Source organism: Struthio camelus, chromosome 9 (assembly GCF_040807025.1).
Source record: "Struthio camelus isolate bStrCam1 chromosome 9, bStrCam1.hap1, whole genome shotgun sequence".
Lineage (NCBI taxonomy): Eukaryota > Metazoa > Chordata > Aves > Struthioniformes > Struthionidae > Struthio > Struthio camelus.
In genome coordinates, this window is record NC_090950.1 from 23,476,703 (window position 1) to 23,502,049 (window position 25,347).

The 25,347-nt window shown below is 43.4% G+C and overlaps 1 protein-coding gene across 19 annotated transcripts in view; it reads right to left on the reverse strand.

Moving 5' to 3' along the window:
- Nucleotides 1-21,617, reverse strand: part of ATP11B (ATPase phospholipid transporting 11B (putative)) — a 72,765-nt gene extending 51,148 nt beyond the window's left edge. For 11 of the 19 annotated variants that reach the window (XR_011142959.1, XR_011142957.1, XR_011142960.1 and 8 more), the window contains exons 1-4: nucleotides 21,348-21,505; nucleotides 5,986-6,102; nucleotides 5,051-5,140; nucleotides 2,578-2,658 (exon numbers count right to left, since the gene is read on the reverse strand). Coding sequence is in view for 15 of the 19 variants with exons in the window: in XM_068955199.1 (XP_068811300.1) it covers nucleotides 2,578-2,658; nucleotides 5,051-5,140; nucleotides 5,986-6,102; nucleotides 21,348-21,374 (315 nt within the window). In the remaining 4 variants the exon portion in view is untranslated. Of the gene's footprint in view, nucleotides 1-2,577; nucleotides 2,659-5,050; nucleotides 5,141-5,985; nucleotides 6,103-21,347 lie in introns of all 19 variants that reach the window. The other 8 variants (XM_068955202.1, XM_068955203.1, XM_068955197.1 and 5 more) reach the window with 3 other exon arrangements.
- Between the last annotated feature and the right edge of the window lie 3,730 nt (nucleotides 21,618-25,347).

Here is a 25,347-nt window from a genome sequence, read left to right on the forward strand (position 1 = left end):
TGACACCTACTCCCGACATCATAAGGGTGACACCTCGCAACAGGGAATTCCTACAGCCCAGTTAACTCTGGTCGGCTTAAAACAAAAAAAATTTTACCCACTGCGTAAAATTTTCGAGAGAGAGTTCTTTACGCTCGCTTGCAAATGTCGCAAGAATACCGTTAAGAAAAAGATGCGATAGGAACACATACGTTGTTGCTTAATCTCATGAACAGAAAATACAGACAAACAGTCCCTAATTAATTTATATTCTCAAAGCCTGCTACAATAACAGCATCAAAATACATGAGACGAGGACTATATCAGCAGGATTTGCATGCCCAGTCTTTTTCTGAATTTCCTAAAAACTGCAAAGTGGTTGCTGCTAATTCACTCCACCACCACGTAAACATTCATGAGTCCAATCAACTCGCTTGCCAAACACCTATGAACCTACTGAAAAAAGGACTACATTCCCTAAATTTCCTTGGTAAATTAAAAGATACACATATCTTTGAGGCAATAAGAAAATTCTGGACTCCGCTAAGGACTGCACATCCATCTTCAGAGGCACGAGGAAGGAAGATCTGCGGCTAACAGGTTTGACAAAATGACACAACACGAGCTGTACCGTTTTGCAGTCTCGTACGTCCTTCTTCCGAGCTAGGTGGCACCGCGCATCTGAAAAGAAAAAGTTCCGCTCCTTGCCCGAGATTAACGTAAGGCTGGGTTCTGAGGTTTTCTAGGGGTATCACGCTACCTGGCCTGCAAACAGGAAAGAGTTTTTCCCACCTCCTGCTAAGCCTCTCAAACCCGGACAGGGTTGACAGGGTTAACGCTTTTATTTTTAACTCTTCTAAACTTCTGAGGGTCTAGTAAGGTACAGTTCAACATTCGCTCTGCTGCAACTTTGTACGGAACGTGCGCCTCGATGCTTTCAAACAGTTTTCTTCCCCAGAAGGCTTCTTCCCGTTCCACTTTTGGTTTGAGAGAATAGGGGAAATGGTTTTCAGATCATACTTGGCATTTAACTTCTGTCCTCCAACGGAAGATTTATCTTCCTTCCCTACCATTTAAAGGTCTGTCCAAGGGCAGTCTGCTGGAAAGAGCGCGCTGAACCGTCGAGCTTGCAACTACCGTTGCAGCGGGTCAGGATAAAAACGAGGATCCGTCGTCGCTTTAGGTGGTTACCGATAGTCCTTGCAGACAGACGGAGACAGTCAGAAAAACTCTTAACGGTCTACAAGTCAACCACGACTTGAATTTTCTAGCAGGACAGCCAGAATCTCTGTTCTTGGCAGTTGATGGTGAAATATTTAAATTCGCCGATATAAGACGGGACATCAGGAAACAAGAAGGTGACAGAGGGCTTTGGACTATTTTGGGTTTTACCTAAGTCCAACTTCTTTCCGAACAAAATTCTAGTATTTATAATCACTTGCACGATCTCTTCCAGTTCACACAGCTTTAAGGGTAACTGCCGTTCCCGACTTAAGACCGTAGCTCCGAAACGCGCGCTTTCGGAGCGAGGATAAGAGGAGAGCACTCTGCCTATACAAATGGCACAGTGACAAGAGGAAACGGTAATTCAAAGACTCCTACAGCATTACGATCCCCTTTGCCCCAAACACTACTCTATCCGATGGAAAGCTAAAGCTATTTTTACTTCTGCCCCGATTCCGGGTGGGACTGGGTCCTACTGGCACAGGAGGCAACTCGAAATCCTAGCTGTAGCGTCAAAAACGTCTCCCGCTTACTTTTCAGTTGCCGCGACTGCATCTTCTCCCCAGCCAGAACTATCGACCCTTTTGAAGGAGCAGGTTCACGAACGCTACCGCGCTGCAGAAATTGCAGCCTCCGTTCATACCACCGCTTCATTTACCTGCTTGCTTCTTTCCCCTATCGCTCTAAGGGTTTAAGGAAACGGGAGGAGATCCTTTTCCCACTAGCCTTCCACTGCCTCTAGGTGGCCGCAGGGTCTAGTACAGCGCTTGAACAAGATTCCTGTTAAACTACTACTCAAAAGATTTTCTCATTACAAATGCTAAAAAACAGTCAAAAATCTTTTCTATAACCCCCCCGCTCCCCCCCCACCCCCCAACGCTTTCTGAACTGGATCTTTCACCTGGTAGAGCCTGACAGTTGATGTATATTTTACATCATGAAACACAGTCCTCGAGGCAAAATTTGCCTTTTACCTACTGGCAAACACGGCACCATCGCACCACATACCCCAAGTTCCTTTCCCAGTGCGTTACGTAGGAGGGCTGCTTTTAATACGTGGTGAGGTGTGCCAAAGGAACAAGCGAGGCGCTTTCAGAAAAGGTCTTATGCAAAGTGACACGTGCAGTTTAGACAAAAATGCTGTCTGACAGTCATTCACTGTCCATTTAAGGACGCTGCAGTGAGTCACTGGGCGCTTGACACCTAAGCAAAGTAACGCCCAGGGTCACGTGTCTAACGAGCAACGTTAAACACACAAATTCTTTCCAAAAAAGACATTGGTTCTTTTTCAGTGTCTAAACGTTACCTCGTTCAGAATTTTTAAAGGCACTTAACCTCAGAAAGACTTCGCGCAAAACAGTTTTTCCCTTTTACCTGTTTTATGGCTGTCACAGTTATGACAAAGAATAATGGCAATCCACTGGTAATAGGACTGGTAGGGGTATCTATCATGAGCTGGAAGAGAAGAAAAAGTGAAAATTAGTTCCCAATTTGATTTTACGATTGCACCTTCCAAAAAACCCAATGAAAAAAGACAAGTACTTTTCCAAACTCATCGTTATATACGGTGAGAATTTTTACTGCACGCTCTCTAGTATTTCCGGGCAACGTCCAACTAGCGACACCTACATAACAGATGTCAATAACGATGTAAACAAAGGTTCTATGACGCAGAAAACTCTACCGCATGTTTGTAACGCATGCGCCAACTTTACGAGCCTCACCGGAAGGAAGATTAATTTTCATCCCACAAAGATAAATTCCAAAGTGCACTGCAAAGGAAGGAAATCTACGTTTTGTGAAGCTGTTTCGATACTCTATGCAATATCTCGCTTTACAACGACATAGAGTAGAACAGCAATCACTTCAGAAGTGAAAATGAAGTCAAAAGCAGTAATTTCCTACAGTTCAGATATTCACGAGTCCCCTTACTAAGACCGCTCCTTTCTGGCTCCCGAAGTTAACATGCAGATTTTACAATTTGTGCTATCATTGCTGGCATGCCAAAAGTGCAGTGCATGCACTAAAACGCTGTATGTGGGGGGATGTCGGTGGTTCTCCGCTGCTGCAGAAAAAAACCCCAATACAGTAAAGTGCCGCAAAGAAAATAAACAAAAGAGCTGTTCAAAACCACAGACATTGGCTCGATCCACTTTACCTCAGACTTACGGCATTGCTTTGGGAACCATTGAAGAAAAGAAGAACATACGTGAGGCTTACTCTGTTAAAAGCCAACGATCTCATAGAGAAAATACATTACGTCACGTTACAGCACGTGCACGATCTGTTCTCTTCACTGAAACAAACCGTTTAGAAAACATGACAAAATCAGAACTAGCCTACAATTTTACCTGTTCTTCAACGGTACCATCGTGATCTCACCTTGGAATCACGCTGTCCAAAATACCCTTTGAAAGAACTGTCCAACTTCTGACTGGACAGGCTTAACCCTGACGTTTTTGCCATCTGCGCTCTCTCCTTCCTTCTCAAGGAAGCATCGTATGTGAAGAATGGAATTTCACGCTGGCAGAACTGTCACGGCAGCCTGCTCCCTCTTGTCGCTTTCACCCGAACACCACGGCCCTTTGCCTACTACACAGCTGGACGCGCATCCGTCACGCCTCCCAGGCGGGGAGCATCAGGCGACCAAAACGCAGTCAGTCACCGTGTTTCTGGCATGCGCACGTGAAGTGGACAATACCATTGGATTGTGCTGCACATTTAATCACACAGTGAGAACTTGCCCTAGCCCTGTCATCGCCAGTGGAATAAGGTGGTCATGACAGACTGCATCATCACAGAAGATACCATGGCGATAAGCTTCTAAAGGCACCTTTGCCTTATTTAAAAAAAAAAAAAAAAAAAAAAAAAGAAGGATATTAATGGAATTTCAAATGGCATTTGCATAAAGGTCTGTTCTGATGCTGAAGAACGAAGCTGACTGCAACCTTCTTCCTGTTAGGTTTCCAAGAATAATATCGTTCGAGACATCCCCTGCAAATTGCTACCAAAGGGGTTACGTCTTTTCGTTGTTGTTGTTGCTGTTTTTACTTTTATAAAAGAAATGAGGGTATCCACTCGGGCCACGAACCGAGAGAAGAACAGGATTACGTGCCGAATGAAAGTTCTGCCTTTACTTTAGAGCTGTATTTGTTCATTGACACAATACTGAGATATTACTCTGGTCAAAATAACTGAAAAGAAAGTGACTCAAAACTGAGCTACGTTGGAAATTTTGTGTTAGGAACAAATACAAGCTTTAAAAACAATGCAATGCTGTCTACGGTTAGGTTACAAAAGCCACAGTAATATCTATGACCTATATCGCACCGACAGCGACACTAACCGATGCCTTCAAACCTGACAAACCGTCAATCCCAATTGTAAATTTTTAGGTGTTCATTTTAGGTGAAAAAATTGAACGTGAGGATTTTAGAACCGCCTGACAGCTGCCGATTTACAAAAGCAAGGTTCCACGGACAATAAGAATACTGCACACCCAGAACGACGATCCATTCTCAGCTCAAGAGCGAGCGCATCGCCCGACTCGATGCAATAACTGCCCTTCTGCAGAGCAATGCCCCAGAGGCCCGCTTAAATATTTTCACTTTCATACAGATAAAAATCTAAGGAAGAGTATACTTCGAATTTGGATGTATTCTCTTTAAAACTGCTCTTTTACTTTCACAGAGAAGCTGGAAATGCAGTGTTTTTACAGACAGAAAATTTTAATAGAGACGATAAGCAATTCCTAAAACAGAAAATCAGTGGCAAGATTCAGAATATAAACCCCAATTACCAGCTTATCTTCTAAAACTATGCTAAGTATGAGTATTACCCAACTTACCTGAACCAAAAATATAATCAAAAAATAAAAGTTGGCTACTCTTCTGAATTGTTCAAATAAGTTTTTGGGAACAAAATTCCACACTGTATACTGAAGAAGAAAAAAAAAAAAGAGAATAATAGTTATTACATACCACACAACTTTTCAGTAAAATTCAGCTTTCTTCCAAACTCTCTTAACCTGCATCTTTTCACTTTTAATCTCTTCTCCCCTCCCCTAAAACCTCCTTCTCCTCTGGCCCCACTCCCCCCCAGAACCGCTGCATCCGATCTCGCCCCTTCTTTTGTGAGGGTCACCTAGAAGGGAAGCAGAGGTAGCAACGGCATTGCCTTTACAGTCAAAGTTTTAAACGTTCTCCTACCAACAGGGATAGGAGCAGCTGGAGTCCTTTGGCTGCTTACAGCCAGCGGAATACGGAAGCAATAAATTCCTGCAGCTGCAGCTTTCTCTCCGACACTCCAGTGACAAGACACAGCCCCACCGTCAGTTCTATTGATTCCAGCCCAAGGCCACACCAGGAGGGAAACTGCAACTGCAGTTCACTGCTATGATTTATTTTATGCAGAATACCGAGACAGATTTTGGCTATTTCATGAAACCTCACAACCTTCAGGCCTCCTCTTAAACAGTGTTGCGCATCACAACCAGACACGGACAAAGATGTTGGTTTAAAGCCTATTTTTCTTCAGCAATTCTGACCAACATGCTCACTCTGTAATTAATCTGGTTCTGAGGAAGGAACGACGGGAGGAGAGCAAGAGAGAAACAATACAGAAAGGAGATACGCTAGCTGTTTCGGGGGGGGGGGGAACAGAAGTTGTCCGACTTTGAATATCATACACCTACCATTAGACATTATATAAACATGCATTTTCACTATACAATTTCTTAAGCAACGTATCAAGTACTTCTCACATGGTAAATTGATTCCTTACTTTGGACGATATGATTCTGTTGTCTGCAAATTTCTGAGGAACATAATGGCCATGCTGGGGAAAACGATTCGCTATATAAATAGTTCGTGTATCACTTTGATGCGGTGGGTCAAAACCCTAAAACACAGAATAAAAAACAGATGATCAAGAAAGAGCACTTTATTAACGCCAGTTTTGCAGAACGCGGCTATCTCCGTGCTGAAGATATCCAGATACGAAGCAGTAGCTTTGGACTAGTGGCTTTCGAGCGGGAAACAGTATTAACCTGTAAATTAAACTCTGCTGCGTCCAGAGAATTTTCAAAAATTGAATTAAGAAATAAAATTGATTTAGGGTTGTGCCTTCATTCTGGAAAATAAGATAAAATATTCTCAAGTCTTACAAAGGATAGAGAACGTCACGCAAACTTAAAGTGTTGGGAAACTTAAGAAAGGAGAAAAGAAGCAGAAACAGATATGACAACGCATTGGAATTACAACAATTCACGGCTGCGCTCACGGTAACCCTAATAAAACGGACTACAAGCAAAGCGAAAGGTCAAAACAAACAAGTCACGCTAGTATACTGCGACGGCTGGATTTTGAAAACGTTTGCATCAGCTTAAAACAAAAACATCCCAAAACACTCTCACACGTATCTGACTAGACAACCGAGTTTTTCCAAACGACTTCCATCCCTAAGAACAAACGCTTTGTTCATTCTCAAATTTGACTCTAAATCCCTGCCGCTGCGCAACGCTACTTCATACTTATAAACGGAAAGCAAACTCAGCAAAAACACACAAATTCCACGATAACGTCTATTAAGTCCAGTGGATTCTTTTTGCCTCAACCGCTCAACTGGAGTCCAGGGAGTCACTGGAAAGACGGTACCTAGGGAACCAGAACGGAAAACACATCCGCGTGAGCAGCTTATAATGAATCCAACAAAGTTTGCCAGATGAACTTAAGCTGAAAGCTGCAGAGTATGCCCTACACAACATGGAATTTCATGCTACACGAGGAAAACGCAGCATAAATAAAAGCCATCAGCAAGCGGCAAAAGACGACATTTAACTAAGCTTCCACGTGGGAAGCTGTGCTTGCTCAGAAGGTTCTTTTCAGTGGCCTCAAATCACGTCCAATAATCCATTTTCCCCTGCGACAAACAACAAGTCTTGCATACAGGGCAGAAGCAGTAAATGGCATATCTGGATTTCTATAAGACTTTGGATGCTGTCTTACAATTGTCTGATGGAACAGCCGGGAGATACGTTTACATAAACTCCTACAAGACCGGTTAACAAAGTACGCTCAGGAACACCCATCCACAGTTTTTTTGACCAAAACACAAGATCTGAAAGGGGTCTCATAAAAGCGAGGCCGTTTCAGGTCTAACGTCCAGTATTTTCATCAACTACCTCAGCGAGGGAAAGGAGAATACACTTACTGAATTTGCAGACGACACCACACCGGCACTGCGAGAACATCAAACGACAAGAACAGATTTCAAAATGATCTCGACCGACCAGACACGCGGAGGACTGAAAGATATTATGGTTAGACAGGATTAACTACATCTGCAAAACCAGAACAAACGGCCCACGTAGGAATCGCGTTGAAAAGGACGAAAGGGCTACCGTGGACCACAAGTTGAACGCGAGTCAGGAACGCCACACCATTGGGAAGGCGGCCTCCTCCGGTACCAACAAAGCTGGAGGTGGAGCGGCAGCCACGAGTCAAGCACTGTGAACCAACTGGTCAGCATCCAGAGGAGTTGAACGTGAGCGACGAGATGCCGAAAACATGACGCACGACACAAGGCTAACCAATTTAAAAAGGAAAGAGCGAGCAGAGTAGGGTCATTTAGCCTAAAGGAGAGGAAGATCGGGAGACACTAACAAATCTTCCAATATACAAAAACCGCTCCGCTAAGCAAAGGAGTTATCCGAAGGGCAAGCAACAACAGAGACAGGCTTCGGCTGCCACTAGGGAGACTCAGCTAGGCTACCGGAGAAACAAACAAGAACTCCTTTCTGACGGAAAGGAATAATGAAAAGCCAAAATAAGCCACATGGGGAGACTGTGATGCCTCTGTAACAGAAGGGCTTACATCTAGGTCACTCCAGTCTATCTTTATTTGGGCCTTTCCTGGGGCTACGTGACTCACTGACAGCCCTTTCCAACTCTAACATTCTGGCCTGGAGAGGCAGGTGACAACAAAAGACAGGCAAGCAAGACAGTAAAAGAATAATAATTCAGATAATAAGCTGAAACAAAGACGAAAAAGAAACACCTTTAAGAGGTGGAACAAAGCGATAAATTTCAGCACGAGAATCACAGGCGCTTTTAAACGCGACAAATATGATTCGCGCTACGTATACAAAGTCTCCTTGCTGTTTGACGCCAAGTGAAAGGACAACCGAGGGAACAGGCAGAAAAGGCATTAACAATTCCACTACCGGAAGCGAGGCAACTAACTTTGCAGTTGCATTGCTCTGCTTGTGCAACCACGCTCAAACTTAGCCTCACTGTCAAATACAAACTGACACTTCACAGAACTCCAACAGATACTACTGCATCAGCTAACTAGGAAGGGCGATGAAAGTGAACCACATAAAAAACGGTCGGTGTAAGCAGCCAAGATTTATTTTTTAATCCATACAGTTGTCTAACATACGGCGTTAGGTACGTTCACATTTAGCATGGCATCATTTTAATGGAAAGGAATAACTAAAATACCCTATCACACAAGCTACTTTTTTTGGCATCACCAATACAGAAACACCGCGCTTCAGAAAGAAAGACGGTCCAGAAGAAAGAAGGGAGGAAAGAGAGGGGCGGAGATTTTTCAAAGAGATTTGAAGGAGAACCAACTTTGAAATGACAAACAGTGGAAGGCCGCTCTAATCACACACTCTAGCGCGAAAGCCTGCTTAGAGTGGAGCAAGGAGACAAAGGGGTAGGTAGGAGAAAAGACCGGAACAATATACAGGAAGCCAAGAATAAAGGAAGGAGTTGTTCGCAAAAAAAAAAAAAAAAAAAAAAAAGGAGTACAAGCATGAAGTTAAAGGGAAAAAAGATATACCTCTTGAGCGCTCACAATCTAAAAGGGAACAGTATTTCTAGCAAAACTATTTTGGATATCTGACACTAGTGGCAAATTATTTTTAAATCAATACCAAATATACCACAACAAAAATGTGTTGCGGGTAAGAAAACTGTACTTAATTAATAAGACTAGGCAAACAGCTCTATCCTATCTCAGAAAACGTCTGGCACTCACAAAACGCCAGACACTTCCAATTCAGAAAGCCACATTCTCCAGGCTGAAAAAATTCTATTCTAAAATAGACAGACAAAAAGCAGAGGTAAAACAGAAAAAACAAAGAAAACAGCTTCCAGTATTCTGATGACAATAAACGCTAATCACTGGGCTACTCATAGAGAGTTATTAACAGAAAAAACGACAATTTTCAAAGTGACTAGGACACTTAGATATCCAGTATCACTGTAAATCTTTTCCACGGCATTTATACGCCCATTTTAGGCCACTGTCAGGTCACCCGAAAGTTCAAGAGTTTTACGACACGCTCGTTATAAAGAGTGAGAACCACACTACAAGGAAAGCCTAACTGCATGAGCATCTCTATCAGAGAATACTTCTGCTGAAGCAGGCTAAACTGATTAAAAGCAAGGAACGTATCTGCCGAATCAGAACCTCAGGCCCTCAGGCCACAGAGTTCATACCTTCAGATGTGTGGCTAAGCAAGCTTAAAGCAGCAGTCCACGCAAATTTACCTGTTTTGTTGAGACGGACGAAGGAGACAGCGCAAAAACCGCTCAACCAGCAGACCTATGGAGATGGTGACGTGCGAGCAAGGTAGGCTGGGGACAAGAACCTCTTCAGCCACCAGAACTACGGCTCAAAAAGGACACATCCTTGACAACCTCAGTGACTTGACTGTAGTCACGGCAGCAAGTAAGCGGCAGAGCTGGGAGCAGAACCCAGATCTCCCACGTCTTATTTCTGCGGCTGTGACAGATCGTTCCAAATTATCCAACAACTCTGTCATTATATAATTCTCTGGTGGGACCGCAATCAAGCCGATCTTCCAGAGAAGTACAAATCACACATCTCTTCAAGAAAAAAATCTACAGAGAAGTTGAATTTAAAGGAATTTCACTGCCTGAACAACTCACTCAATTTTTCCTGTAACTATGCGGCTAGTCACAGATCCTGCTCCTGCAACAGAGCTGCACCGTAGCCTGAATTTGTCCCCCAAAAGCATTTTGCAGAGTATCTATACGCAAGCTATCAAAGAGATGCAGGAAACAAACTCTTTCCTGATGTCTCTTTTAGGAAGCTGCTTTTTTCCTAATATCATTATCAAACGCAACTGCAAAACCAGGGTAACATGCCCTTCGCCAAAAACTCCAGCAGCTAAATAGCATGAAAAGAGAATTCATAAACTAAATTTTCAAACTTACTAAAAAGATTCATAGCTGCCACTGATATCTTTCCGTAACAGTCAGTTTTCCTACAGTGATTCCAGTGAACTGTTATCTACCCATGTGCACAGATCACCGACTCCATAACAAAACCACTGTTTTCCAGGGTTTTTTTTTTTTTTCCCAAACCAATTAATTGAATCAGTTCCCCAAACCAATTAATTGAAGGGTCATACCAGTAGCTTGGCGTTATAACTAAGGGAGCAGTGCAGAAGAAGAGATTTTGCATGGCTGCTGAGGAATCATTACTAGTAGGAACAAAAAAATTAGGCAACTGGAGAAAACACGCAGCGTAACTAGCAGAGAAGAACCACTACTGGAAAGAGTTGTGTAAAGGAAGAGACTGCCCTCCTGGCGCCTGCAAGCGCAAGCATACGAAAAAAAGAACATTCTTTCAGCCGATTTGTTGGTATGATATACAGTATCTACTGCTAGACTTTTATACTCTTATTTCTTAAATACTAGCATTAAAAAAGCTTAACTCCTGGGAGCACGTATTAATGTTCTTCTTCAAACGCTCCAGAGCACCGTTAAGCGAGACGGCACAAATCTGCGGATCTTTCATTCAAGACTGATGACGTGAGACCAGCGCACAAAGTACCAAATGCTGCGTTTCAAGCTTTGGAATCAATACAGCAATAATTACAGATCATCTGAAAAGCAGTATCTGCTCATGATTTGCATACCAGTACTTGCACCTTACGACAACTACTTCATCAGGATCTCACAGCGTTTCTTATTCATCGTTCACACGTCTTACAGGAGAAAAAGCCAAATTATTACTTGCTAGAAGAACTTCTGCCACATAACCGGTTTTCAGGGAAAGGGACATAAAAGAAGGAAGTCTCAACTAGAACTTCTTCCTCTTTTCACAAACCACACTAAAACGCTGCTATGGAAAGTAACAGTTCCCCAGAAATTCCTTTGGGCACCACATACCAGGCAATAATATTAATTAAAAAAGAACAAAAGACTATCACAGGAAGTCTTTTCCCTAGGGAGGTGACTGACCCCGATCCCGGCCGCAGAAACAGAACAACATCAATATATTTCACGGCAGACAGCCCAGACGCCTGCTATGACACTGCCTCAAAGTTATACACTGCGATGAAAGCTGTTTTCAGGAACTGTCTCTACGACCAGGGATTTTTTTTAAGGATGCATGGAATCGTTTCCCCTTTGTCAAAAAGGGGATTTCAGAATGCACGTTTTCAGAACTCCGTGTAAACTGGTACTCCAAAATTCTTTCAGTCATATCACTGGGCAATAGTCAAAATTTGTCATGCCAAAGGTTAGCATGAAGAAAGAAACAGCCTTTCTTGCAGCGATTTTAAACACTGATTACTGCTGTACAGAAATAAAACAGTATTAAAAGTCTTGCACATGCAACCTCCTCTTTCAGCTGACTGTGTCTACAGTCGCTTAGCATACCCGATAGCAAATCCTGTGGTAACCTCCTACAACAACTATAACCAAACTCTATTATTTTGATTGAAATAAAAACGCGGTGGGAAACAAGGCCCAAGAAATCATGAAGCAAGATTCTTTTCACCGAGAAAAAAAATAACATAGTACTGCATTTGGAAAAGTCATGCTGATGCCTGGAACAAAGTCCTGGCAACGCTCAGTTCAAGGTCTCCTTTACCTTATTTTGACAAGCAGTCGACCAGCTGTACACAACAACAATTTGGAGAAATAGCTACTTAAAACTTAAAAAGGTATCTACTCCTTACTTGCCTTACTTGCCAGCTAAAGCGGTCTCATTCACTGGTAACACACTTCCCAGTTTCTCTATGCAAGTGACTGATGTCAAACACACCGGTCTCGTAACATCGGTAAAATCGGTCAGGAAACGAAAGCCGAGAAGGCAAGTGCGCACTGCTAACGCAGCGCTCTCAAGAACTGATAATGACATGACCAGCTTCCAGTACCAGCAAAGCGTTTTACCCAAGATTTAATAATACAGTTTCATCTTTAAAAAATCTCAACATTTTCTTATCCTCTCCTACAATCCACATCGCAATATTTAAAGCATAATCCATTTTAGACATCCTATGATAAGACCAAAATTAACGCTTTACCTCAGCTACTTTTTTCTGAGATTCTTCAACAGAATTCCAGGCTTTGCATTTTCTTCTTACAGGATTATTAGAACATTTTATTCTGTTACATTCAACCCATTTAATTAGCCAAAAGACGACAATACATCCCTCACTTGCTGCTTTACATCCGGACGCTCCCGTTTACAATCAGACACGCAGACTATGAAAATGATCATTTTGAAGATCAACATCAACAGACCCAGCGGTACTTTTGCTCCATTTCTTCAGCAGTGACTTTGCTAGGAAAAGTTCGTACACATCCTTACCGTTTTGTCGAACTGTGGATCAAGCAAAAATTATACGACTAGAAACGCCTGTTCACGCAAAACAAACTCAATAAGTTTCATCTGCCGTTAAAAATCGCAAAAAACGATTGATCTGGGGTATCAAAACATTTCCAGTTTCTCTCAAGAGCTTCTAACCACACACTCTGTGCTACCTGGATATAATGGCAAGCTAAAAATTTGCCCGTCCATACCGTGGCAGAGAGGAAAACGCGCTAGCAACAAGCAACGCATTAGGAAATCGCTAACGGAGAGGAAAATCAGCGCAGAGACTTCTGGCAAGAATCAAACGTACGCTTGGTAAAGCGATCGGCACCGGACATGACAGAAAAGAGACTTTACAATAAACATGTCTTCAACTGTAACAAAGAAAGCAATTTAATGAACTTCCAGAATCGACAAAACAATTTCTAACGTCAACGAAACGGCAAGCGGTTCCCAAACTACGCCGCAAGGCCGTTCAAGACCGTCTAACCTCTTCACTTAAAAAACAAACAGAAACAAAATACAGCCTCCAAAGAAGCAAATCAAGTATTACGATAAAGGTCCAAGAGATCTGAGAGAAGGATTAGGCTTGACGCTGTCCGTGGTCCAAAAACCGTGGTCTTTTGCGGCGATTCCCGAGGCAGCGCATCGCTCTAAAGAAGCGGGAGTCAAGAGACGCCTTTGAGGTTCTAGTTACACAATTTGAAACGCAGAATTAACACTGCTTTCCTCTGTGGGCTTTAGCAGCTAGTTATCCTCATCTGCAATACTATGCCCCGTTAAGACACCTACAAATGGATTCTAGGTAGGAGTCGCAAAACTTTGGACACCCATCAGGAAGCAACTGCAGGGCTTCATATCTGATAAAGTACGAACCGGGATCTCAAAAACCAATAGCCATTTTTAAGAATACTGCTCAAGATCAAGTACTTAAACAATGGAAGCGCCACAATTCTGCAATAATCAATCACACAAATAGCAGCTACTAAGCAAACTAAATCACACTAAGAGATACAGAACAAGTACGGCAAATGAGACGCTCAACACACAAACACTTCACATACCTGGCATAACCGTAATATCTTAAAAAAAAAAAAAAATCTGATTGTACCCTTTCTTCATAGTGACTAGGCTCATTTAAGTCACTTAATGTTGAAAGTCAAAGGAAAAAGTTCTACTACAAAATAAGGCAATTCAAATCTGTGACAGCTTATAAACTTTCTTTTTTACTTTACTAGACTGTACTAGAACGCAGCTCCAACGCCGTAGATTGCTATTTCATAATGCCGTAGATTGCTATTTCATAATATACAAAAACGACATCTGTCAAGTCTCCGATAGGACAAATTAAGAATCATACATCTCTTCATTTACCAGTATGTTATATGCAATATTATCTTAAAATGAAACGTGGTTTACCCACTTGTTTGAAGTCTCATTTCATAGCACTATCTTACCCAAGCACCAAAGGTTACTGTTATTTTGGACTACTCGTGTGACCTTCAGCCCAAACAAAAACATTTCACCTGCCGTTTTCAATATTTGGATTAGCTCTAGTAGGCCACGTCCGGTTAAGCCTATTAGTTCCTCTACAAAAAGCCTAAGTAATTCTTTTTTTCCCTGCCAAACAGTCTTCCCCAAAACTGCTCCCAGACAAAAAACTCTTAAGAGTTTTTTCAAAACGTGTGCCAAAATGGTACTGACAATCGCTCTGACAGTTGTTGCTCAACAAATTTCACAGGAGGAGAATTAGGTTCACAGTTAGAACTGTCTACTTCTTTTAACATGCTTTGACAAAGTCTGCTCTGTAAAACTGAACGTTATAGCTTGGAGTCTGTTCCGTTCCCTCTACCAGATACTGCTTTAATTTCAGTTTTAACTGAATTTCAAACATGAATTACAATCGAAATATCATTGTGATATACTCTTTCAGACGTGTCCGCGAACAGCTTTATCCCTAAGGCTTGCTAAATCCTAGGCTTCCTTTGTATTTTGTTGCAATTTTTTTTTCCAAACAAACATGTAAATATCTGCAAAAATCAGCAGACTTGCATATAAAACTAGCACAAAAAGGTGCGTAAGAGATTAAAGAAAAAAAAAAAGGAGTAACAAAATGTAACAAAAGATAATCAGAACACACATGTTGGCATATACCATTTAAAATCTCTTTTCGTGGCAAAATATTCAGACCGAAAACAAAATAGAGTGCTTTTTGTTTACGTCATTACCTTTCTCCGTCCCCTTTAAAGGACAGTTTCCCTTTCCCATACCTATTTTTACTCTCAAAGCAAACAAAAAGAAAAAAAACCTCTTAAGTCACAATATATGGGAGGCCAAGGAGCGGTAGGGTTTTGTTTTTTAAATCACGGTACAGCTGTCAGTCCTACTTTCTACCTTTTCCACTGCTGTTGCTAAGTGTTTTTCAACAGGAGGCGGTAGAAAAAGGATCTGTATAAAATAACAAAGTCTAGCTTCAAATAAGGGACCTGCGTTCTGCTGGAAGAGATTGACCTTGCATTTACAGAAGCACCGTCAGATTTTGCTGCAGTTCTTTTCTGATGGTTTATAAAGGCTCTTCGCGCGAGCAGTTAAAGGACTTTTTTTAAGGTATGCTGTAAATACCTTTTTCCTAGAGAAACAGTTACACAGTCATAACTACAGAGGACTCCACAATACGGTAGCAAAAAGCAGATGACAGATCGCTACTGAAAGACAAGTCACAACATTGCGTTTTTAATGAAATTTAACACATTCTTGCATTTTTCCTCAAAATTTCTTTCTCTCTCTACTCCATTAGAAAGCAAACACAAATTTCACTCAATTCAGACAGCCCATCCACGGCTAGGGAAAAGGGATGCCAATGATATCCACAACACGTATGTTTAATTATTACATTCAGCACAGATGTTCTTGGCTCAGATTATAAACTCCATTTTTTCATGCGAGTTCAGAGGTAATCCCTTAGCAGCAAACTAAAGAGACCTTGATTCTGACCATTCCCTCCAACATCCCATCTGACACCACATACTGACCGGGATGCATGAAAGAGATTTTACTCTCTGTCAACAAAATAATACTCTTTTTTCCCTTGAGTCACAAAAACATAACTAGATAGGAGCTCATCAGGGAGGTAGGACAGCGTTAGTGCAGAAATACTGTACAGTATTTCTGTACAACTCTTCGCTGAGGCAAATATGCATTTATTTTCCTAGTACACAAGAGCAGAAATTCATTTAATTTTGGCCAAACAAGTCCACAGGCTTCAACAAGCGACAAGTAAGTAAAGAGGGGAAAAATTCCACTCTAGAAAAAGTAACACGTGATTTCAGAAGCTACAATCCTCAGTAACTGGATTAGTTCAAAGTACTTTCAGTATTAAAAAAAATACAGGCAATTAATCAGAAAAAATTCAGTTCACTTCTTAAGAATGATTACGCGAAAATAATACACAAACGTCAGCGTAAACAAAGTGGTCAAACACTGCCCACCTCGTTCAGAATACAGATAACGGAAAGTTATTACAGAACGCCATCTGCTTCTCTCAGAATGCCTTACCAGATCCTAACATCTGGAAGGAAAAAGGGAAAAAATCCCAAACATAAAGGCCTCTAGCGCTAATCTGTTCAAGGACGTTTCTCTTATCAATAAAGAGAGTTTTCATCAGAACCTATCCAAACAATGCGTAGGAAACCTCCCACAGATACCGTCCTCGAAGGAAACAAAACAGGCAAAAAAAAAAAAAAATCCCCATGACTGTCTTTCAGCGCGGGCCGTTTAGAAGCTTTGGACTAGATGACCTCCTGAGGTCCCTTCCAACCTGAAGGGTTTCCTAGGACCCGTGAATTTTCCCGTGAGAAAACAGCCTGGTAACCAGTTTTTCTATTTATAGACAGCAATCCAAGGGTCTATGCATTTTGTCCTGGACTTCTAGTTAAAGATCAGAGCTGAATTTGCCCGAAACCTTGCTTTGCATGGCGTGAAAGTTGCCAAGGCACAACAGCGTTCAGGTTCTCAAAATGTAGGAAACAAGATACTCTGCCAAACACAGCCTAATTCTGCTACTCTTGGACCGTCATTTGCAAAAGAGAGATCATCCGGGTAGCTCTTAGGTTTTTCCCCATGAAATGGCTTTCGTACAACATTGCACTGTTAGACAGCAGATTGAGAGACTCAAACTCTACACAACGGCGACTAGAAGGGAAAGCCAGATACCCCTATCCAACGAGGAAGGGTGACAATTCAAAATCGGGCAGCTAAGATCGTGCATAGAAGAGAATTACCGCAGTTACTGAAGACCTCCTTGCCAGACAAAGTTTTCATTACTGCCTGTTAATACCCCTGCAACAGCTTTTAAATTCCATGTGTATCATCAGGACACTAACACAGTCCGAACACGGTCTTAAGTCAATCGAAATTATACACAGAGGCATCGGGGGTTACAAATGCCACACTTTACTCATGTTCTGTACTGGCACTGCATAAGCTTGATCAACAGAACTACAATAGTACTTTGCCGTACACAGATCAGCCGTTCCACGACAATTACACGGAAAGTCACATTCTTTAATAAGCTCCTTACTTGCAACCAAAAGGCTCAAATTACAGGACAATATAATAGAAAGTACTCTGGCGGAGAACATTTTTATACAGATCATTTTCACAAAACTGAACGTTGCTACCTGGCAGGAAGAAATCTTCTTTGGACTTCGGAAAGTATACGAGGAGTATACTTTCAACTGTGTTTTTCTCACAATTGAGAACTCAAATCCTATAACGCACTTAGCAATAGCCGCATTATACTTACGCCTTAAATGTGTTAAAGGGACTCTTGTAACAGATAACGAACTTAGATAATTTGCACACAAAATTAGTCAGCTGCTCCATCAAACACAGGGCAAAGTTACACCGTTAAACAACAGACGACTACATAAGGAAAAAGTAACAAGTTACTGATTGATATCTGTCCCATAACAGAAAAGTCAAGTCAAACACACGCTCTTTAACTCCCAGAAAAACTACACAGAAATGGCAGCTTTCACTCTACATACTCAAAAATGCCAAATCGGAACTACAGTTCTACATTTGATAGGCTGCAAATCATCGCTGACAAAATTCGGGGGTTTGTTTGGTAGTCAAACGCATCACACTTGGAAACGTAAATACAAGGTCCCGTGCTGTTTCTGTATATTAGCGACGCTTCCTATCAACTACTGTTTACTCAGTGCCTTTCTTTCAAGCAGAGTTGGCTGCGCCTGTGGTGTTATGCAACCCTCAACAAATCTAGAGGCCTACTGTCTTGCTGAGATCTCAGGACAACAGTGCTAGAATGCAAGCATCTTTTTTGCTTAAGGCTCGCCTCAGGAATATATATCAGGACATTTTACTCAATTTTAAAAGCGATTTATCGTACTCATTTATCTCTGCTTTTTTTTTTGACCCTCACTAAAGCCTAAATACTTCCAGCTGTTAACTAGTGAGTCGCACACTGTCAATGACTTACTACAGACAGTTAGCACGAGACAGCATTAGATGAATAAAAACCGAGGATCTGGGGGTTTTTAACCGGTGCTGAGCCAACAAAGCAGAAAACACGCCTACACATCACAACAAACTGACAACGTTGTAAGAGATTCCCATATACACACTGACGACTAAGTAACAGTCTTACTATCGCTACCTTTTATATACAGCAAGTCACTGAAAGGACAAGCGTTACTTTACTCGGTTAGAAATTTGTGGCGGACTTGTAAGACAATAATATAGATGTATAAAGATGTAGATATATTCTCAGCATGTCTCCTATTTTCAGAGGACTAATTTCATATAGCAAACAGGCACGCCTAGACCTTCAGACCGAAGAACAGCAAAGTTACCACTTAGAGTACTTGGCTGAAATCATCTGAATTGCCTAGTAGGTCTTCTCATTACTTCTAGGCCTACCTGCTTCATTTTCCCTGCCCTTTTACAGCACTTGAGAACACAAGTTCTCAAGCACATGAGTGTTCGGGACAAGCTCATTAATTACTATGTGAAATCTTGGCCTTCTAAACACACAAAAAGCTGCAAAACATTGCACAGACAGTATTTCATAACTGCTTCAAAGTGCCTTCAGCAAAGTATCAGTCCCTCCCCCTTTCCCCAGTCCCTTACTACTTTCCAGCATTTTTTCACAGCAATGTTTTTTCTTCTGTACTACTACAACATCCCACCTAAATCATACTCCCACACATATGCTTGGTTCCAAAACCCCCATCTGCAATGGAACATTTTTTCAAGCTCTACTGCTGCATCTAACACAGGTACAAACACACTTCCTAAAGGCATCTGAACCCATACGTTCTTCTCTCTACTCCTATCAGACATAAATCAAATAGGAATTTCGCCACCCTTCAATTCCAACCATCTCAGCAGTTCTTAAACTCCATAGCCACCTACGGCAAAAGCAACCCAATTTATGAGACCCCACTTCTCTTCCTGTGTACCGATTATTTTCTCAGCATCTTTCCCCAGCTGCTTAGCTCTTCCACGTTCTTTTCTAACGGAAACTAAACATCACAGTCATATTAAGAAACAAACATAGGGTTGGATCTAAATTAAACCATTGATTATACACAAGGCTGAGGTGTCTGGGTGTGCCTCCGAAGAAACCCTGCAGTATTGTGCCTATCTTAGGCCACGTTTCAAGTTAATGAGCAATGAAACAACTGAGGTGTTAAACTGAGGTGTTAAACACGGAGCTTTATAGAAAGAAAATCACAAATTACTTATCCTTCCAATCTTTTCTTTCTTAGTACCATATTTAAACTTTGGTTCAAGCCTCTTCACTTGTTATCACCCTTCGCTTCCGCAGTGCAAATCCTTCCTTGTTAAAACTAGTGCAAGGACAAATTTTAAGCAGTTCTTTTCCCCTCAAACAATTTCCTTTAGAAGGAGAAAAATCTGTTATGGTCAAGTTTATTGCTCATCTCCTGTTAGACTAAGTCTTCGTGCTTCATTAATGGCAAATCTCTGGAAAGCTGCTCAACATCCTTGGAAGACAGACAAGCAACCATGCTCGATACCTAATTCCTAGCGCTGACGCACCCCTCCTAACCTAAACTCCACGGCAGAAAACATAGCGCTGCTTTACAAAACAACATTCACAAACTTCATGCCATTTTCAAGGGAAAAAGTGATAACCGTGTCTCACCAAACAGTCCTTACCCTAGAAAACACGCGCGTGCTTGTAACAAAACAGAAGAGTGCAGTCAGAGCAATTAATTTCCAGGTCAACAAACCTTAGCGTCACACCAGGCTATTCAGCGCTGTCAAGCCGGCACCGAGACTATCACTACGAATCCTGCGTTTCGGACACAGCCTGCGCTTCAGAAACAAATCTTAAAAAAAAGCACAGGGCCATTACAAGACCGTAAACTAGTGGTCCCTCAACCAACGCACTGAATCAAACCAGGCTTAGCTTTGCTTTGGGCCACGGGAAGGGCAACAGGGGAAGAAAAGAAAAAATGTAAGGAAAAATAATCCCTTTCTGTAAAAAGGGATGTAACAAATTAAATACATAATGAGAAAAAGGTCTACAAATTAGAATATAAAAAATCTAATTAAGGTAACCTGTGATATAAGGTAACGCCAATAAACAGAAAAAAAATAAATTTGTAAGAGGGGTGTTCAGAAGCAACCTCTCTCATTGAAAACGTGCAAGAAAAATAACGTTGGTGGGCTGGGGAGCTGGCCAGCATTTCTATCAACACAGCCAAAGTCAACACATTCCAACTGCATCAGAGACATTACAGTCACTGCTGCTTTATTTCCCTGACACAACATAATACAGCAAGCACGTTACGCACTGCTTGTTTGAAGGGAGAAACCCTGTGTCAAGTGCAGCATTTTCCAAGTGGTCTTCCCCCGAAAAGTATTTCGGATACGATGTCGATGTCGTTCCATTTCTAGTCAGATTTCAAGTCTTAAGCCACTCAGCTGCACCTCCTCCAAAGGCCTCTGGTACAGGGAAATGAGACAGACACACATTAGGCCGAGGAGACCTGCAAGATTTCGCAAGATAAAGGAGGAAGAGCGGCCAGCAAATCCCAGAAGTGCCAAGTCTACGGAAAAAGTCACCGTCATTCCCCTGGGAAAACAAGTTTGGGGAGCCTTTTCCACGGAAGCTACAGGTAAGGAACGGCGCCTTCCTCAGCGTCGACTTGGCTTCAAGGCAAAAATAAAAAATAAAAAATAAAAAAAATAAAAAATAAGAATCCCTCTGCGAGTTGTTAAGAAAGAATCAGCAACAACGAAAGAAGCCCCAGGCGAAGGGGGCCCGTCCCCCCCAGCCCCTGCGCTCCCCCGCGCCGGGCGGCCGCCCTCAGCGCCGCCCCCGCCACCCCCAGGGCCCCGGCGGCGGCAGGCCGGGCCGCCGCGGCGGGGGGAGCCGAGGGGGCCGCCGGGCCGGCCGAGCGGGGGGGCGGGGGGGACACGGGGGGGGGCGGCGGCGGGGAGCGACCTACCAGCTGCTGGCGGATCCACCGCAACATGCCCGGCGGGGCGGGTCGCGGCCCCCGCGGCGGGGCCCCCGGGCAGGGCAGGGCAGGGCAGTGCCGCGCCTTCCGCTGTCGCTGTCGCGCCGCCGATCTCAGGCCAACCGCCCGCCGCGGCTCCCCGCCATGGTGGCAGGGGCCCGACGCCGAGTTAGGTGCGGCGCAGCCCCCCCGGCGCCCCGAGCCGCCGCGGCTGCCGGCGCCCCGCGGCCGCCATCACACGGCCGCCCCGTCACCCCGCGGCTCGCGGCGCTGCGGCCCTGCCCCCCGGAAGTGACGTCTGGGGCGGGCGGGCGGGAAGCGAAGGGTGGGGGCGGAGGAGGGGAAGGGGCCCTTGGGTGGGCGAGGTAGAAGCGGGGGGCGGGCAGGGGTGTCCAGGAAGGACCGCGAAGGCTTGGGAGCAACGGGAGAGGCTGGAGGGAAAGTGAAGGCAGGGGCGGAAGGCGAGAGAGCGAAGGGAAGGGGCTGGGCGGGTGGACGGCCGAGGAGCGGGAGGTGGCGGGTGGAGGCGGGAGGGCTGCGGGTGGCGTGAGGGGTGAGGCCCGAGGCCCGAGGCCCGAGGCGGGGGGAGCGGGGCTGCTCAAGGATGGAAAAGCAGTCAGAGGAGAGGGATCAGCAGCCCTCTCCCTTCACGGCGGTGGGTGACAGCGCTGTGCTCCAGGCGGCCGCAGGCCTTATCCAGCCTGGGGCTGGACTGTGTAGGGAGAAGAGCGGGTCCTGCTCTCTTGGCTGCCCCGAGGCTCCGCTTGAGGATTACAAGGGCCGTGACTTTGAATCCAAGCACTCTCTTCTAGGGACTCGTACAGAAATAGTCGCTCTGGAAGAAATCCCCCTTGCCTGAGCTGCTGTCACAGTGTGTCCCTCACATCTGTGGGCTCGTCACCGCAGGATCTCTCAGTCCACGAGTCCTTTTCCTAGTTTAATGAAGTGTAAAAGCTACTTAGCAACTGCAGTGCTTTAATTTTATCTTTGTTTTCTCACAATATTAAAAAATGCAAAACATGCTCAACGTGTTGCAGCAGCAGAATAAAGACTTTGAAAAGGGTTTGTGCTTTTACACAATCTTTTCTTGATGACTCTTTTAAACGAGCTTAAAGAGCTCCTGGGCACGGTGTTGGTATCCCGTGCCACCCTACGCGTGCTGGGAGAATCTGGCGCCTTTGTTTTCCTTTTCTTGATTTTGCAGGCTCCTCCGCCCACCTCTTCTTGCGCTAAACCACTATTTGGTTAAAATTTGATGTTGAAATGTGTTGATGACAGGTGATCTCTCTAAAACCTTCCTTTTTTGCTCTGAAAACAGTTACTCCTTGTGAAAAGAAAACAGTGTTCCGCTTCAAACGCTTCTGTACACCAATACGTGTTTGCAGCTTCTAGGCCTATGTGGCTAAGAATTAAAGGAGATGATAATTTTAGCCAGTAAAGACCTGGGTGCTTGTGACCAGATACAATTGTCACTGAAGTCAATGGCAACTTTGACATAGACTTAAAGAGAAGTCTTTCTTCTGAAGAGTACGAAGCTCTGAACACTATTCCTGCTGCCGCTCGTTTCCAGGTCATTACGATATATAGCAGCAAGTCACAGTTGCGTTTTTCATAGAACTAATGTAGTCTTTAGTGTTCAATTAGAAATCTAGACATAGTGCAGCACTTAGGGTAGATGACATTGCCTGAACGACTGAAACTTGTGGTGAACGCTGATGGTTTAAGCACAGGCGTTTAATTAGACACGTACCCCTAAAAGAAAGAAAATAAGAAAGAAGGCTATTTTTATGAGGCACTTGTGAAAGTTAGTATTAGCAAGTGTCTGTATTAAATGCTAGGCATTATTTTAAAACGTTTAAATACATCAAAGCTGAGCTTCAAGCAGCTTGCGCTACCCTATTGATTTAATGTGAAGTCTAAAATAACAGAGTGCAGAGTGATTTCATAGCTATGGCATGTTGCCTGGAGAGCGGCTTTAAGCCAGGAGCTTAACTGATACGGTCAGCATTCTTGCGCTCCTCCTTTCTGATAAGATATAAAACAGGGTCCCAGCCACTAGACACTAAAATTCACATGCCATTTCTGTGGCGTGTGTATTAGTCACTGTGTCCTTGCCACATTCAAATAGGAGTTGCGCTTTCCACAAGCCTGTATTTCAGCTGCTTGCAATTTGTTACATAAATGCTTTGCACTTCCCATTTCCACATTTCTGTATAGTGGTACTATTTCACCAGCCAGAACTCGAAAGCAACTTACAAATGATCTGAACCTTGTAATTTATCTTTTTCTGCTTTAAAGAGTACATATTTTAGTGGACGAAAGAATATCGATAGGATGCAATTACATTGCGATGTGCCACAGAAGGCTCTGACCACTTTCATTTTCTCAAGGTATGGCAAAACGCCACCACGATGATATCCCTGTATAGCATTCTCTCTGGTAAAACTTTGCACCTTTTAACTTGTGCAAAAGCCTGCATCAGACGTTTAGGAAGTTTCATATCACTCTTGAGAGGTAAATAATCTTCAGGAGAGAAAAACTGAGGCGGAATAAGGTTTATAGCAAAAGTCTCAAAAAAAGATTCCAAGAATAAATGTAAGCGTGTTCAGATGCCCAAGTTAGGTACTGATCAGCAGGAGCCCGTGATACTCTGGCACTTATGAAATAAAATCTCATCCGTCTTAAGACTGGAGGTTCCCAAATCAGAGCTCTCACTTGAAAATATCACCCTGAAATTTAACCTGCATTCACACGGCTGGCCTATACAGAGAAAAAAAGCAACTGCAGCAGAAGAAAATCGCCTTCTGGTATGAACTTTAGGTTTAACCCATTGACTAGGCTTTCTTAATCAAACTCCAAGCTTTCCCGTTAAGCATCCTTGAAGACAATGTTTTCAGATGTTTGCTTAGTAAGATGAGGACACAAATTTTGTCTGGTATAAAAATGTGTACGCTGATATAAAAGCACACGCTTAAATATCAGGTCCTGCAAGCTTTTAATTGTATGTCCGTGAATAATTCTTACGTAATCAACGGTATTGCTTTTAAGTTTATAAAAGTAAACGTTAGTAATCACAGAGTCCTTGCCTGAACGCACAAACATCAGCTAATCAGGTTTCGTTCATTGGGTTGCTGACCTTACTCCCTGGGCTTGTTCTTGGGCGAGATGTTCCTGAATTTCCATGTTTTTTCTGACCGGTGTTTTAGGGCCATTCTCCAGCGGAGCTGGTGAAGCCTTGGGCGTGCTGTATGGCCGTATCTAGCGTATCAGGTCACACAGCGCTGAGACAGACCGCGGCGCTGAGGCCTGCGGGTGAACCACCTAGAGCACTCCTGCTTCTGAAAGCTTTGAAATGCTCCGTAGCTGCAGCCTTTCCCCAGCCGTGGCACGGGGGCACCAGCCCTATCCCAGGTAGCTGCTGCGGCGCAGCCAAGGCGCGTGCTAGCCAACAGGGCCCGCGGCGATCTCGACCGCTCCGACACGCGCCGTACATCCAAACAGAAAAAAAGTAAAGCCTAAGAGGAATGGAGCAGGACATAGGTTGGTGTAGTAAAGGACAAGTAGTAGGTCTCTCCAGTTCACTGTTTCCCCAGGGGAAAAAAATCCCGCTCGCTCATTATTTTGCTTTTAATTATTTTGTCATCTCTTTAAATAGGCGTTTTAATCTATACGTTACTTACTCTGGTAACTACGGTGCTAATTAAAAAGGTACACCATCAAAATGCCCGTTTTGTTTCTAATCCACAGAGAAAAAGATCTGCCTGAGAGACAGAGGGGTTTTTCAAGGCCTCTTTAGTCCGCAGGCATTCAATTACTGGCTGAAGCACCAATTACGCAGATAATCAAGCGGCTGATTTTCAGTCACAAGGCTCTTCATCTAAACACGCACGCATGCACGCAGATCCTAGCCTAGAGCAACCAGTCTTCAGGGAAAAAGTGAAAGACCCTTAGAAAATGAACAGAGTGCTTTAAAGGAAAACCTTGTGCG